Source organism: Carassius carassius, chromosome 13 (assembly GCF_963082965.1).
Source record: "Carassius carassius chromosome 13, fCarCar2.1, whole genome shotgun sequence".
NCBI lineage: Eukaryota > Metazoa > Chordata > Actinopteri > Cypriniformes > Cyprinidae > Carassius > Carassius carassius.
The window spans coordinates 34,209,175-34,227,740 of NC_081767.1; the positions used below are offsets into that span (position 1 = coordinate 34,209,175).

Genomic DNA, 18,566 nt, shown 5'->3' on the forward strand with positions numbered 1-18,566 from the left:
CGCCCCGTGTGTGTGTGTGTGTGTGTGTGTGTGTGTGTGTGAGAGAGAGAGAAAGAAGGTTAATTACCTCCTCGTCCTTCACTGTCGGCCGGTTTCACCTGGATGGGCCGGTTCATCTGAAAGAGAAAGGGAGAGAGATGTTAGAACAATGTTTGTGTGTGAGTGAGAGAGAGAGAGAAAGTGTGTGTGTGTGTGTGTGTGTGTGTGTGTGTGTGTGTGTGTGTGTGTGTGTGTGTGTGTGAAGAGCATGTTGATGCCTTCAGAGTCACAAGAGCTCAACATGCACATCACAAAATCTCACATGCACACGCATTATCCTGTGTGATCAAAAAAAATTTAAAACTGGGCAAATTTATAAAACAAAAAATCAATTTTGATGATACATTTGTGTTACAGTATGTATTGTTTAAAAAAAACACCTAAACACGTCATTATGTAGTGATCCTTTATGATTAAAAGCAAGGATCTCCGAAGACAGTATGTAAAATGTGTTATAAATGACCCATCTGAAAACACTGAAATAATGTTTAATGATGAACGGTTGTAAAATGGTCAATAAAACAGTTTTAAATAACGTTACAATTTTAACAAGATCTTAACATGAAGTAAAATGATGAAACAATGTTGTGATATCAATGTTTGCAAAAATAAAAAATTCAAAAATAAAAAGAATTTAGAAGAGAAATTCATCATTGATCCTTGCCTTTGGATTATTACAAAATATTATGTTCTGCAAAAACAATAGATCAAACATACAGACAGATATATATATATATATATATATATATATATATATATATATATATATATAAGGAGAAATAAAAATATAATAAATAAACTAACAGATTAATGCTTAAAAACTAAAAGTAATGATTAATAAAAAAAATTAATAATATTAATATAGTGATAAATTTAAACAAAACAATAAAATATAATAAAATAGCCAATTTGATAGATTGCGATATTTTTATTTGTCTATCTAGTACTTTTGCTCGTATCCGTTGCCTATTTGCTTCTCAGATGAGAATAGACAAGACACGTCTCAAGAGATCTCAACAATGTCTCAAACTGTGCTCACATTACAAGGTCTGCCTTCGAAAGTCAGAAATATTGTGCATGACCTCAGTAAATGTTGTCAGATGTATTATCAAAATGTATTATCAGAACAAGCCTTAATACCGTATACACTTCAAGTAATTGTAGGTAAGTTTCAATATTTTTACTGGAACACAAGAGGTAAACAATGTTAGAGTTGGAGTTTTGTCTGAGACCCGTGAGTGTTCTCTCTGTTCTCTGATTTGCTCCGTCTCAGATCTCCAAACTTGTGTGATTGGTTGTCATTAGGCATCCCAGGGTGCACCAGGAGTTGCTAAGCAGACGGGCAGATCAGGTCAGCAGCCCATTGGTCTGCGAGATGCAATCCAGCAAATTGGTACGCACCTGCCTGCTCCTGCACCATTTCCACCATTATTTCCTTGTTGTATCCAATGAGGTTAAAGGAAAAACTCCAATTATTCACCACAACCCCCAAACAACCCCCACCTCCGTCCCACTTTAATGTGCTCTTTTACTCAGTTTGACAAAAAGTTATGTGTCATCACTGAGAGCCAGATACACATCCCACACACACACACACACACACACACACACACACACACACACACACACACACACTCACACACACACATGCCTGCATACGGCCCACAATAACAAACATATCTACATAGACCACACCTGTAAAATAGAGACAATAGAGAGGAAACTACAGCTCAGTAAAGATCCAGGTGTGTTTGAACAGTGTCCGATGTCTTGCTGTATTCCAGCATCAGCACACACACACACACACGTCTGCAGATGCTGACTTGGGGCGTGTTTGCTCTGGCTGATGAAGTGTCCGAACTCATGAGTGCTGAAGAAGCCGTTCACTCGAGCAGCTTCTCTCAGATAGAGAAACACAGTGTGTGTCAGATTCATTAGAGTCCCAGTAGAGTTCAGTACGTTCAAGTGCTTCATCTCTGTCTCTCTCGTGCCCTTTGGCACCAAAAACCAATATGGCTCCCTGCACACACTCCTAATGGCTTGATCAATGCTGACAAATAGGCCAGCACTCCTGTCTAACCTCCACACGCTCATCTGTCTCTCTATTACTCCACCAGCACTCCTTTCTCACCCCCACACACTCTTCTGTCTCTCTATTACTCCACCAGCACTCCTGTCTAACCTCCACACGCTCATCTGTCTCTCTATTACTCTACAGCACTCCTGTATCACCCCCACACACTCGTCTGTCTCTCTATTACTCCACAGCACTCCTGTATCACCCCCACACACTCTTCTGTCTCTCTATTACACACTCGTCTGTCTCTCTATTACTCCACCAGCACTCCAGTCTCACCCCCACACACTCGTCTGTCTCTCTATTACTCCACCAGCACTCCTTTCTCACCCCCACACACTCGTCTGTCTCTCTATTACTCCACCAGCACTCCTGTCTCACCCCCACACACTCGTCTGTCTCTCTATTACACACTCGTCTGTCTCTCTATTACTCCACCAGCACTCCAGTCTCACCCCCACACACTCGTCTGTCTCTCTATTACTCCACCAGCACTCCTTTCTCACCCCCACACACTCGTCTGTCTCTCTATTACTCCACCAGCACTCCTGTCTCACCCCCACACACTCGTCTGTCTCTCTATTACTCCACCAGCACTCCTGTCTCACCCCCACACACTCTTCTGTCTCTCTATTACACACTCTTCTGTCTCTCTATTACTCCACAGCACTCCTGTATCACCCCCACACACTCTTCTGTCTCTCTATTACTCCACCAGCACTCCTTTCTCACCCCCACACACTCTTCTGTCTCTCTATTACTCCACCAGCACTCCTGTCTAACCTCCACACGCTCATCTGTCTCTCTATTACTCCACCAGCACTCCTGTCTCACCCCCACATGCTCATCTGTCTCTCTATTACTCCACCAGCACTCCATTCTCACCCCTACACACTCTTCTGTCTCTCTATTACTCCACCAGCACTCCTGTCTAACCTCCACACACTCATCTGTCTCTCTATTACTCCACCAGCACTCCTGTCTCACCCCCACACACTCGTCTGTCTCTCTATTACTCCACCAGCACTCCTGTCTCACCCCCACACACTCGTCTGTTTCTCTATTACTCCACCAGCACTCCTTTCTCACCCCCACACACTCTTCTGTCTCTCTATTACTCCACCAGCACTCCTGTCTAACCTCCACACGCTCATCTGTCTCTCTATTACTCCACAGCACTCCTGTATCACCCCCACACACTCGTCTGTCTCTCTATTACTCCACAGCACTCCTGTATCACCCCACACACTCTTCTGTCTCTCTATTACTCCACCAGCACTCCTGTATCACCCCCACACACTCGTCTGTCTCTCTATTACTCCACCAGCACTCCTTTCTCACCCCCACACACTCGTCTGTCTCTCTATTACTCCACCAGCACTCCTGTCTCACCCCCACACACTCGTCTGTCTCTCTATTACTCCACCAGCACTCCTGTCTCACCCCCACACACTCTTTTGTCTCTCTATTACACACTCTTCTGTCTCTCTATTACTCCACAGCACTCCTGTATCACCCCCACACACTCTTCTGTCTCTCTATTACTCCACCAGCACTCCTTTCTCACCCCCACACACTCTTCTGTCTCTCTATTACTCCACCAGCACTCCTGTCTAACCTCAACACGCTCATCTGTCTCTCTATTACTCCACCAGCACTCCTGTCTCACCCCCACACGCTCATCTGTCTCTCTATTACTCCACCAGCACTCCTTTCTCACCCCCACACACTCTTCTGTCTCTCTATTACTCCACCAGCACTCCTGTCTAACCTCCACACACTCATCTGTCTCTCTATTACTCCACCAGCACTCCTGTCTCACCCCCACACACTCTTCTGTCTCTCTATTACTCCACAGCACTCCTGTATCACCCCCACACACTCGTCTGTCTCTCTATTACTCCACAGCACTCCTGTATCACCCCCACACACTCGTCTGTCTCTCTATTACTCCACAGCACTCCTTTATCACCCCCACACACTTGTCTGTCTCTCTAATACTCCACAGCACTCCTGTATCACCCCCACACACTCGTCTGTCTCTCTATTACTCCACAGCACTCCTTTATCACCCCCACACACTCGTCTGTCTCTCTATTACTCCACCAGCACTCATTTCTCACCCCCACACACTCTTCTGTCTCTCTATTACTCCACCAGCACTCCTGTCTAACCTCCACACGCTCATCTGTCTCTCTATTACTCCACCAGCACTCCTGTCTCACCCCCACACACTCTTCTGTCTCTCTATTACACACTCTTCTGTCTCTCTATTACTCCACAGCACTCCTGTATCACCCCCACACACTCTTCTGTCTCTCTATTACTCCACCAGCACTCCTTTCTCACCCCCACACACTCTTCTGTCTCTCTATTACTCCACCAGCACTCCTGTCTCACCCCCACACGCTCATCTGTCTCTCTATTACTCCACCAGCACTCCTTTCTCACCCCCACACACTCTTCTGTCTCTCTATTACTCCACCAGCACTCCTGTCTAACCTCCACACACACATTTGTCTCTCTATTACTCCACCAGCACTCCTGTCTCACCCCCACACACTCGTCTGTCTCTCTATTACTCCACCAGCACTCCTGTCTCACCCCCACACACTCGTCTGTTTCTCTATTTCTCCACCAGCACTCCTGTCTAACCTCCACACGCTCATCTGTCTCTCTATTACTCCACCAGCACTCCTTTCTCACCCCCACACACTCTTCTGTCTCTCTATTACTCCACCAGCACTCCTGAATCACCCCCACACACTCGTCTGTTTCTCTATTACTCCACCAGCACTCCTGTCTAACCTCCACACGCTCATCTGTCTCTCTATTACTCCACCAGCGCTCCTTTCTCACCCCCACACACTCTTCTGTCTCTCTATTACTCCACAGCACTCCTGTATCACCCCCACACACTCGTCTGTCTTTCTATTACTCCACAGCACTCCTGTATCACCCCCACACACTCGTCTGTCTCTCTATTACTCCACAGCACTCCTTTATCACCCCCACACACTTGTCTGTCTCTCTATTACTCCACAGCACTCCTGTATCACCCCCACACACTCTTCTGTCTCTCTATTACACACTCTTCTGTCTCTCTATTACTCCACAGCACTCCTGTATCACCCCCACACACTCGTCTGTCTCTCTATTACTCCACAGCACTCCTTTATAACCCCCACACACTCGTCTGTCTCTCTATTACTCCACCAGCACTCCTTTCTCACCCCCACACACTCTTCTTTCTCTCTATTACTCCACCAGCACTCCTGTCTAACCTCCACACGCTCATCTGTCTCTCTATTACTCCACCAGCACTCCTTTCTCATCCCCACACACTCTTCTGTCTCTCTATTACTCCACAGCACTCCTGTATCACCCCCACACACTCGTCTGTCTCTCTATTACTCCACAGCACTCCTGAATCACCCCCACACACTCGTCTGTCTCTCTATTACTCCACAGCACTCCTTTATAACCCCCACACACTCGTCTGTCTCTCTATTACTCCACCAGCACTCCTGTCTAACCTCCACATGCTAGTCTATCTCTCTATTACTCCACAGCACTCCTGTATCACCCCCACACACTCGTCTGTCTCTCTATTACTCCACAGCACTCCTGAATCACCCCCACACACTCTTCTGTCTCTCTATTACACACTCGTCTGTCTCTCTATTACTCCACCAGCACTCCTGTCTCACCCCCACATGCTCGTCTGTCTCTCTATTTCTCCACCAGCACTCCTGTATCACCCCCACACACTCGTCTATCTCTCTATTACTCCCCCAGCACTCCTGTCTCACCCCCACACACTCGTCTGTCTCTCTATTACTCCACCAGCACTCCTGTCTCACCTCCACACACTCTTCTGTCTCTCTATTACACACTCTTCTGTCTCTCTATTACTCCACAGCACTCCTGTATCACCCCCACACACTCTTCTGTCTCTCTATCACTCCACCAGCACTCCTTTCTCACCCCCACACACTCTTCTGTCTCTCTATTACTCCACCAGCACTCCTGTCTCACCCCCACACACTCGTCTGTCTCTCTATTACTCCACAGCACTCCTTTCTCACCCCCACACACTCTTCTGTCTCTCTATTACTCCACCAGCACTCCTGTCTAACCTCCACACACACATTTGTCTCTCTATTACTCCACCAGCACTCCTGTCTCACCCCCACACACTCGTCTGTCTCTCTATTACTCCACCAGCACTCCTGTCTCACCCCCACACACTCGTCTGTTTCTCTATTTCTCCACCAGCACTCCTGTCTAACCTCCACACGCTCATCTGTCTCTCTATTACTCCACCAGCACTCCTTTCTCACCCCCACACACTCTTCTGTCTCTCTATTACTCCACCAGCACTCCTGAATCACCCCCACACACTCGTCTGTTTCTCTATTACTCCACCAGCACTCCTGTCTAACCTCCACACGCTCATCTGTCTCTCTATTACTCCACCCGCGCTCCTTTCTCACCCCCACACACTCTTCTGTCTCTCTATTACTCCACAGCACTCCTGTATCACCCCCACACACTCGTCTGTCTTTCTATTACTCCACAGCACTCCTGTATCACCCCCACACACTCGTCTGTCTCTCTATTACTCCACAGCACTCCTTTATCACCCCCACACACTTGTCTGTCTCTCTATTACTCCACAGCACTCCTGTATCACCCCCACACACTCTTCTGTCTCTCTATTACACACTCTTCTGTCTCTCTATTACTCCACAGCACTCCTGTATCACCCCCACACACTCGTCTGTCTCTCTATTACTCCACAGCACTCCTTTATAACCCCCACACACTCGTCTGTCTCTCTATTACTCCACCAGCACTCCTTTCTCACCCCCACACACTCTTCTGTCTCTCTATTACTCCACCAGCACTCCTGTCTAACCTCCACACGCTCATCTGTCTCTCTATTACTCCACCAGCACTCCTTTCTCATCCCCACACACTCTTCTGTCTCTCTATTACTCCACAGCACTCCTGTATCACCCCCACACACTAGTCTGTCTCTCTATTACTCCACAGCACTCCTGAATCACCCCCACACACTCGTCTGTCTCTCTATTACTCCACAGCACTCCTTTATAACCCCCACACACTCGTCTGTCTCTCTATTACTCCACCAGCACTCCTGTCTAACCTCCACATGCTAGTCTATCTCTCTATTACTCCACAGCACTCCTGTATCACCCCCACACACTCGTCTGTCTCTCTATTACTCCACAGCACTCCTGAATCACCCCCACACACTCTTCTGTCTCTCTATTACACACTCGTCTGTCTCTCTATTACTCCACCAGCACTCCTGTCTCACCCCCACATGCTCGTCTGTCTCTCTATTTCTCCACCAGCACTCCTGTATCACCCCCACACACTCGTCTATCTCTCTATTACTCCCCCAGCACTCCTGTCTCACCCCCACACACTCGTCTGTCTCTCTATTACTCCACCAGCACTCCTGTCTCACCTCCACACACTCTTCTGTCTCTCTATTACACACTCTTCTGTCTCTCTATTACTCCACAGCACTCCTGTATCACCCCCACACACTCTTCTGTCTCTCTATCACTCCACCAGCACTCCTTTCTCACCCCCACACACTCTTCTGTCTCTCTATTACTCCACCAGCACTCCTGTCTCACCCCCACACACTCGTCTGTCTCTCTATTACTCCACAGCACTCCTGTATCACCCCCACACACTCGTCTGTCTCTCTATTACTCCACCAGCACTCCTGTCTCACCTCCACACACTCTTCTGTCTCTCTATTACACACTCTTCTGTCTCTCTATTACTCCACAGCACTCCTGTATCACCCCCACACACTCTTCTGTCTCTCTATCACTCCACCAGCACTCCTTTCTCACCCCCACACACTCTTCTGTCTCTCTATTACTCCACCAGCACTCCTGTCTCACCCCCACACACTCGTCTGTCTCTCTATTACTCCACAGCACTCCTGTATCACCCCCACACACTCGTCTGTCTCTCTATTACTCCACAGCACTCCTGTATCACCCCCACACACTCGTCTGTCTCTCTATTACTCCACAGCACTCCTTTATCACCCCCACACACTCGTCTGTCTCTCTATTACTCCACAGCACTCCTGTATCACCCCCACACACTCTTCTGTCTCTCTATTACACACTCGTCTGTCTCTCTATTACTCCACAGCACTCCTGTATCACCCCCACACACTCGTCTGTCTCTCTATTACTCCACAGCACTCCTTTATCACCCCCACACACTCATCTGTCTCTCTATTACTCCACCAGCACTCCTGTCTCACCCCCACACACTCATCTGTCTCTCTATTACTCCACCAGCACTCCTGTCTCACCCCCACACACTCGTCTGTCTCTCTATTACTCCACCAGCACTCCTTTCTCACCCCCACACACTCTTCTGTCTCTCTATGACACACTCTTCTGTCTCTCTATTACTCCACCAGCACTCCTGTCTCACCCCCACACACTCGTCTGTCTCTCTATTACTCCACCAGCACTCCTTTCTCACCCCCACACACTCTTCTCTCTCTCTATGACTCCACCAGCACTCCTTTTTCACCCCGACACACTCGTCTGTCTCTCTATTACTCCACCAGCACTCCGGCCTCACCCACACACACTCGTCTGTCTCTCTATTACTCGACCAGCACTCCTGTCTATCCCCCACACACTCGTCTGTCGCTCTATTACACACTCTTCTGTCTCTCTATTACTCCACCAGCACTCCTGTCTCACCCCCACACACTCGTCTGTCTATCTGTTACTCCACCAGCACTCCTATCTCACCCCCACACACTCGTCTGTCTCTCTATTACTCCACCAGCACTCCTTTCTCACCCCCACACACTCGTCTGTCTCTCTATTACTCCACCAGCACTCCTGTCTCACCCCCACACACTCGTCTGTCTCTCTATTACTCCACCAGCACTCCTTTGTCACCCCCACACACTCGTCTGTCTCTCTATTACTCCACCAGCACTCCTTTCTCACCCCCACACACTCTTCTGTCTCTCTATGACTCCACCAGCACTCCTTTCTCACCCCCACACGCTCGTCTGTCTCTCTATTACTCCACCAGCACTCCTGTATAACCCCCACACACTCTTCTGTCTCTCTATTACACACTTGTCTGTCTCTCTATTACTCCACCAGCACTCCTGTCTCACCCTCACACACTCGTCTGTCTCTCTATTACTCCACAGCACTCCTGTATCACCCCCACACACTCTTCTGTCTCTCTATTACACACTCGTCTGTCTCTCTATTACTCCACAGCACTCCTGTATCACCCCCACACACTCTTCTGTCTCTCTATTACACACTCGTCTGTCTCTCTATTACTCCACAGCACTCCTGTATCACCCCCACACACTCTTCTGTCTTTCTATTACACTTTCGTCTGTCTCTCTATTACTCCACCAGCACTCCTGTCTCACCCTCACACACTCGTCTGTCTCTCTATTACTCCACCAGCACTCCTGTCTCACCCCCACACACTCGTCTGTCTCTCTATTACTCCACCAGCACTCCTGTCTCACCCCCACACACTCGTCTGTCTCTCTATTACTCCACGAAACTCCTGTCTCACCCCCACACACTCGTCTGTCTCTCTATTACTCCACAGCACTCCTGTCTCACCCCCACACACTCGTCTGTCTCTCTATTACTCCACACTACTCCTGTATCACCCCCACACACTCGTCTGTCTCTCTATTACACACTCGTCTGTCTCTCTAATACTCCACCAGCACTCCTGTCTCACCCCCACACACTCGTCTGTCTCTCTATTACTCCACCAGCACTCCTGTCTCACCCCCACACACTCGTCTGTCTTTCTATTACTCCACCAGCACTCCTGTCTCACCCCCACACACTCGTCTGTCTCTCTATTACTCCATTAGTGCTCCTGTCTCACCCACAAATGCTCGTGTGTCTCTTTATTACTCCACTTGCGCTTCTGCACCATGGCTTCTTACTTCTCCTGTCATCATAAATTCTGCATTTTATTCATCACTTGTACAGTGCAGTTGAGATGAGGCAAGACTATACAAGACCAGATTCGAATTGAAGAATACAGAAAAATTTACAAAAGTTAAGAAGATTCCAGAAGAGGCTATGTGAAGATGCAAGAAAAAGTTAAATGAAACAATATGAGATGAGCATATATGAAAAGATGATATAACAAAAGATGAGAAAATGTACAAGAAGAGAAGATACAAGATTTGAGATGAAAAGATTTGAGAAAAGCAGATATGAGAAGAAAAGAAAAAAGAAGATATGATAATAGACAAGAAGAGTTATGAGAAGATATGAGATGAGTAAATACAAAGGACATTCCTTCATGAGAAGAAATGAGTAGAGACAAGCAAGAAGAGAAAATATGCAACACAAAGAGACAAGACAACAATACGATAAGAACACAAGAACATCTTCAGCTCTTTACAATGTGCTGGATCCATTTAAAAATAATTAACAGCTGCAGACAATCATCACGACATCTGCATTTACCTGCTCACACCATGGTGAGTGTCTGTGTGTGTGTGTGTGTGTGAGTTGCTTGCTCTTTCAAATTGCCTGTCATCATGTCCTGTGGAGCGTGGAGTGATGACCCGTCTAACACACACACAGCCACACACACACACACACACACACACACACACACAGGCAGTGGTTGACACGTGGCTACAGCTGAGTTCGGCGGTGCACATGTGCAGGCTGCTGTCAGGTTAAATGCAGCAGGATGGTGTGAAGGATATATTTAGATTGCAGCAGGTTTCCTTCTGGAAGAAGAAAATGAGTAAAACAACTTCAGTACATCATTTCCCGGTGGGATTCTGTCCTGTGCATGTTCGTGTGCCATTTCACTCTCATTTTTCTCACCGGTGAAACTCTTTGTCACATTCGGCGGACCACCAACAGCCCCGCTGTGTCTACAATCCCGCCGGGTTTGTTTAGGCCTCACCACAGCAGGTCGGCGCAGTCAGAAATGCCCGGCTGCTCTTTAAAGCTCAGGATGGATGACAGTATAGATCACAGCGGGAGCGGACCGCGGCACACTACATTAGCTTTATGGGCCTTTTCTCAGACAGGGAAAGAGACGCTGACAGACACACACAGACACGACTAACAGATGAATCACTTTATGAGGGACAGATGAGACACAGGACACCGACTGCAGGCAAGATGAGGCAAAACAAGAGGAGAGGAGAGGAGAGGAGAGGAGAGGAGAGGAGAGAAGAGAAGAGAAGAGAAGAGAAGAGAAGAGAAGAGAAGAGAAGAGAAGAGAAGAGAAGAGAAGAGAAAAGAAGAGAAGAGAAGAGAAGAGACAAAATGAAATGTGAGAGATGTGAAGAAAAATGAAGAAAAGAAAGCAGAAAAAATAAGAAATATAAAACGAGAAGAAATGAGACGAGAAATTAGAATAAAAAGAGGAGACAAGAAGTGACGAGAGAAGAGATGAAGTGAGATTAAATAAAAAGGAAAAAAAGAGACAATGAAAAGAGAAGAAACAATGAAGAGAAATTAAGAAACATATTTTGAAGAGAAGAGATGACATGAGAGACAGAATGAGAAGTGGAGATCTGATTTGAGATAAGACAAGAAGAGACAAGATGAGAAGAAAACATGAAAAGAGAAGAGATGAGACTAGAAGACAGAGAGAAGATGATCAGTGAAGAGAACAAGCAAGAAGAGAGAAAAGAGAACAGAAGTGAAGAGAAGATTAGATAAAATCAGAAGAGGAGAAGAGAAGAGAAGAGAAGAGAAGAGAAGAGAAGAGAAGAGAAGAGAAGAGAAGAGAAGAGAAGAGAAGAGAAGAGAAAGAGAGTGAAGATCAGACAAACACATGAAGAGAAAAATAAGAGAGAAGAACACAAGAGAGATGAGACGAATATTTCAGCCACACTGACAACATGGCCATGATAACTCAAGCAACACACAAGCAAGCGAGCAATCTCACATTAATCTGACTGATAAATATAACACTCAGCACTTTGATGAAGTGCCATAATTATTGTGAAGACGAATATGTATGTGTGTGTGTGTGTGTGTGTGTGTGTGAAGATAAATGAGTGGATTTGCCCTTGCTACAGGAGCGGATCTCAGCGCAGTGGAACGCGGCTCATTACCAACCGCGAGTCCATCTTCAACATCTCGCAGACATGCGCGCTCATGCGTTAGCGCTGATGAACGACCATCAGAGCCGTGAAATATACGCACGCACAGCGCTTCATACATCACAACATCACAGAGCTGAAGGGAAATCAAAGCCATGATCACAGCTTCATATTTGAGAATGAAACAACCCAAAACAAATGAGAAGAAATGAAATCTAATGAGAAGAGACCAGATGAGACTAGAAGAGAAGCAATGAGAAGAGAGGAGAAGAGACAGCTATGAAATTAATAAACAAGAATCAAAAAAAAAAAAAAGTAAATGACACACATAAAACTAAACCGTACAGTCAATATAAAAAAAAAAAAATACAGCTTCATCATGAGCCAATGCAATGAGCTTCCGACATGTTTCATGGACTGACGCTACAGAGCGTTTCAGTTCATCTCTTGAGACTTTTTAAAACTCTTCCAGACATTTTCAGAAAGGTTTGAGCAGAGGAAATCAGAGATAAACGCTGCAGCAGAGAGACTGAAACAGGAAAGAGAGATAAAGAGTGATAAAGAAAGAGAAAATGGCATTTGTTGAAGGCTGCAAAACAAGCAGCTTTTTATGCAAATGAATGCTAATTTATGCGAGCATCGCCATGACAGCGACAGAAGCTGCAGTGATTGGCAGACTCAGGTCTACGCGGACGGGGAACGGCATGCTGCGATTAGCTGTGGACGTTTGCTCCTGATCAACACCCAAAACAACAGCTCAATGTGAGAACACAAACTGAGCTTCATGTCAGAATCACGAAAAGTTTTCACAGAAAATGTGCTCTACATTTCAAAAGGTCCTTTCAGCCACAAAACAGAACAAACCCAATATATACAATGCAACATTGTATCAACTAATATCTTAGTGCAATAGTTTTTTTAATTTGCATACAAAATTATTTAAAATAAAAATATTTATAGCTTATTGCAGTACTGTATTTAATATATTGCATTGCATAAAAATATTTAAATTAAAATTCATATTTATGGCATATTGTATAGTATTAGCAGTATTATCTTTAATTTATTAAATTGCATAAAAATATTTTATAAAAAATATTTTTTACAGCTTATTGCAGTATTAGTACAGTAGTACTGTCTTATTAAATTCTATAAAATGATTTAAATAATAATAAATATTTATAGCTTACTGCTGTATTAGCAGTACTGTCTTTATTAAAATGCATAAAAAATTAAATACAAATATTTTTTAAAGTTTATTGCAATATCAAATTTTTTTAACTGCATAAAAATGTAAAAATAAAATCTATTTTAAAATACTTAAAAATATTAATACATAAAAAAATGTCTCTTACAGTAATGAACATCTCGAAAACATAATATTTGGAAAAATTAAAGTAATGGGAATTTTTTGGGAAATTAACGTAAATATATAATTAAAAGATGAAAAAATTAAAGCTTTATTTTTCTATGTCCATAAGATAATGTTCTTTCTTTTTTTTAATGTTAATTGATGTGACCTGAGCAAGTTCTCACGAGCATCAGCCTTAAAACTCAAAAGCAAAAGTTGAGTGTATATTTTGGCATCATAATTTCGGTTCATAGACGCCTGTGTCCTCTGATTCAGACGCTTCTGTATGCTTCACAGCATCAGGATTCACCGGGGAGATATTAATGATTAATGATTGCTCTATTCGTCCAATGGCTAATTAACGAAAGTTAATTATGTCTGCTCGGCACGTGGCACTCGACGCCCTGTACTGATAACATGAGGCCAGAAACCATATCATGCTACACAGAGCTTTTCCAAAGAAACGGTGAGAAATATCTGAAGAATCACAGATGAAAAAACAACAAGAGGAGCATCTCATGTCATCAATGTGATCTCAGCACACAGAACACCATGAACAAGCAACTTCTGAGCAACTATGAAACATCAGATGATTCATACGCATATTCATCTGTTCAACAATGAACTGAAGAACAGAAACAAGCGTCTCTTTTCTGTCTCTTCCTTCATTTGTACATGTTCGTCCTGATCAGTGTCCTATAAAACACAAAGAACTGCAGTATATCTGCTGTCATTTGCTTGTGTAATTTGCTCAATGAGCCTTTAATTTAATGAGTAATTTAATTAAAGCAGCTCTAATGAAGCTACACATTAGAGTTCAGCTGCCTTTAACTAGGCAGTATGATTCTCATTAAATTTCCTTTTGTAAACAAATTACATAATAATAATAATAATAATAATGAAAAACACTGCAAAAAAGGAATGCAAAAAAATGGAGTAAAATCATATTAACTTAAAAAAAAATAACGTTGACAGAAAAATAAATTATAGACAGAAGTATAATAAATTAAAATAAAATAAAAACAATAATAAGATGAAGTTGAAGTACTGAAATTACTAACACTTGAATAAATAAAAAAAGCTAAATGTCAGTATTTAAAAAAGAATAGCTAATGCAAATGACAAAAGCGTTGAACTTTAACATAGATTATAAAAGTTGTCCTGTCTCCTGTTTCCTGTCATGATATTGTTATGATTTATTCCATATTCTAACCCTAATACACTTACTATATTGTTTTCAGTACATAAAAGAGCTTACAAACCCCTTCAATTATAAACGCACACCTAAATGCATTGTCAGAAATGCTTTATAAACATCACGGCTCACAGAGTTACAGCGACATTAATGTTTCACACAATAAACATGAATACAAAAGACACTGACATTGTAAACAGAGCACAGTTTGGCTGATGTAAACATCACACACGCTGCTGCAAAGCCAGCTGGGAAATCTTGCAAGAGCAAACACTGATTGGACAGGTGGATTGGCCCAACATCAGAGCGGCCAATCGCATTGCACATTGCTCACCTTTGATTGGCTGAGTGCAGAGAGAAAAAACTGGGACGACTCTCAGAAGAGCAGCAGAACAGCAGCCAATCAGCATGAAGGAGGTTTGAGCAGCAGCCAATCAGCATGAAGGAGATTTAACTTGAGTTCACCTCTGCAGCTACACAAACCAAAAAACTGTCCCAGATAAAGACGAGACGTTTGGATTTCAGAGTTCACTTCACATTTCACTCCACTTCTAGCCTTAATGCAGCCCATTTGCCGTGTTTTCATTTTTATTTTTTATTACTGAGACACTTTTATTAATATTTGGAATCATTTTCTATTTTTGTGGTATTCAATTTTTTCAGTTTTAGTTTAGAGTTTTATAAAGTTCTGGTACTTTTGTTGTTTTGGTCATTTTTATTTTAAATGTCTTTTTTACATTTAAATTTCTGTTTTATTTTAGTTTTTTTTTTATATATATTTTATTTCAGTAACATTTCTGATTATTACCAATCTTGAAAATAGCTGTGCCGTTTCGTATTTTTGTAGAAATTGCTGCTCAAGAAACATTTCTGATTATCATCAATGTGCATTTTACATGTAAATATGTCCTAAACCTTTAGTCGTATAATAGCATGTAGATGACCTTGAAGCTAAGCAACTTAAAAAACAATAAACTCGTCTCTGACAAAAGCTGATGGGTTTAATTAAACAATCATTAAAGGTGCGTCATCAGCCACTTTCCCACTCGCTTTCTGCTGCAAAAATGCACAAATATTTTAATCTGAGGAAGGATAAATCATTAAAGGTTCAATGAGGCGAGATATCAGTTAATTAGACTAGCAACAAAAGCAGATGGTTTTAAAACTGTGATGATGGTTGGAACGAGTGTGTTACGCTCTGGTTTCTCCTCGTCTGCACTAATTCAATGATGGAAAGGTCAGCGCTGAATCACGAGTGAACAAAGACGCTCCTGTATCTGAAGGGCGAGAGACACAGACCCAGTGTGAGTGTGTGTGTGAGAGAGAGAGGGGATCATCTGGATCATCTGTGTGTCTGAACATCTGCCCTTCAGCTCTCGCCGTCTCTGAACAACAGCAGCGAATGAAACAGAGGAGAGAAACACTTAACACAATCTCCTCTGTTTCTAAAACTGAGTGACTCAAATACAGAGAGAAACTCCTTCAGCCCATGACTGGAGTCGTGAGGAAACGTCATGTGTGCTGCAGATGAAGATCTCTGAGAGGACAACACTTCACACACATGACACGAAGAGAAGTGTATGTGTGTGTGTGTGTCGTGAGCTTGACGAGAGGATGAAGTTAACTGCATTAAAGACAGTGACAGTGTGTGAGGAGAAGAACACGACTGGAGAAATGTTACAGCGGATTACATCAGCCACAGTCCTGCCTGACGACAGCACACACACACACACACACACACACACACACACACTCCTGCCTGACAAAAGCCCATTCAAACTACCTGTTGGTCTTTTATTTCTTGTTATAAACTCGTCTATACAGACTTTATACACCTCACCCCTCAAAACACAAAACTCTGAACTTTTATTGCTTTAATATAAAATCAAATGATAAAGCCATCCAAGATTAGGAAGAGTTTGTTTCTTGTCAGATTTGGAGAAATGTAGCATTGCATCAGTGTCTCTGCAGTGAATGGGTGCCGTCAGAATCAGATGTATTTGAGTTAAAATCATCTTAATGCTGGATTTGTTTCATCTTTTGTCTTCTCCAGATGTTCACTGATGGACTGGAGTGCTGTGGATTATTGTGATGTCTTTATCAAAAATAATGTAATTATTATATTTTGTATATTATACTAATAAATACTTCCACATAATTAATAATAGTTATACTGACACTGCATACTTTACTTCTACTACTACTAAATATTTTTAATATAATATACATATTTTTTAACCTGGAGCTGAGGAAAGACGCTGCTCGTGAGCTGATAGAAACAAACATGTCCTTCTCAGCTCGACTAAACTAATCCAGACACATGTATACGAGCGTCTCCCATCTCAATACAGACGCTGTGACAAATAATAAGTGTGTGCCTCGTTTCCTCAACGCCAGACGCTTCCTGAAGCATGCCAGGTGCATTATGGTTACAGATGAAGCCCGAACAAAGAGCAGCGAGAATGAATGTGAACTAGATGAGGGCTCATATTTTACCGTGAGCTGGGCTGACAGACAGAGACGGTCACAGATGCCCACCTTAATGTCTCATTCTCTCAGAGACAGGCCAGAAACATGATCGAACGCTGCTTAGGACAAACCGTCTCATCATGCAGGAGCATCTAAGCCGGAGACGCCTTTAAGGTGGCGGCTAAAAATGGCTGCGATGTCTCGTATCAGACAGTTGATTAACTTTGACCTGATCTCTCCACACAAACCCAAGAAATGGCCCATAATTCATATTTATACACACCGTTTATTTTGTGATGGTTTTTCTACTATATTTACCAGGATTACCATATTTTGACCATGCATTTTACATATATTTATAGAAATTACAAAAGAAATAAAGGAATAAAGGCATTCAAAATAAAAGTTTGTGTTTTCATAATATATGTGTGTATCTATGGTATACATGCATGTATATATTTAAGAAAAATGCATGTAAAATATTTATATTTATGTAAGATATAAATTATATTTTTATATATATGCATTACAAATATAAACACATATATTATGTAAACACAAACATTTATTTTGGATACGATTAATCATAATTAACCATTTGATAGCCATAACTGAAATAAAACAGTAGTAACAATAATAATAAAGATCCCATGTTTTATTTTATTACTTATAAATTATAAAAAAAAAAAAAAAAAAAAAAATTTAAGTATAATAATATATGTAAATGAATAAATGCATAATAAAAAATTTCAAATATTTTTCACACATAATACAAGGGTGAATCCCACAAGAAATTACAACAAAAAAATTATAAATTAATTAAAATATATATTTAATTTTTACTTTTTAATTTTTTTTAATAAAAGTACAATTTTTAAATAAAAGTTTATTCATTTACTAATTTATTATTATTATTACATATATAAAAATAATTAGAAAATATGATAAATCAGAACTTGTCAAGAGAAATTATATAATATATCTGCTCATGGATGGATAGATATAAGGACATTTCTTTACAGTACTGTGTGATATAATATGTTCTTAATAATAATACTGTAAGGTAGTTTAAAGGTGATTATTAGGATAAAGTACAGTAAAGTGCAGTACTTTATGTCAGGATCAATTCTATTTAAATTTATATGTAAATAGTAAGAGAAAAATTATATTTTATTATTTGAAATAAAATAAACATTCACTAAAAATTTTAATAAAATATACAAAACAAAAACTTAATTTTATTTCAGCTAGCTGACAGCTAATTTTCATTTAGTTT

General features: G+C 42.3%; 1 protein-coding gene across 1 annotated transcript in view; it reads right to left on the reverse strand.

Moving 5' to 3' along the window:
- Positions 1 to 18,566, reverse strand: part of celf6 (CUGBP Elav-like family member 6) — a 79,340-nt gene that overhangs the window by 41,533 nt on the left and 19,241 nt on the right. Inside the window, exon 3 of the mRNA XM_059565430.1 lies at positions 68 to 116. Coding sequence (XP_059421413.1) covers positions 68 to 116 — 49 coding nt within the window. The remainder of the gene's footprint in view (positions 1 to 67; positions 117 to 18,566) is intronic.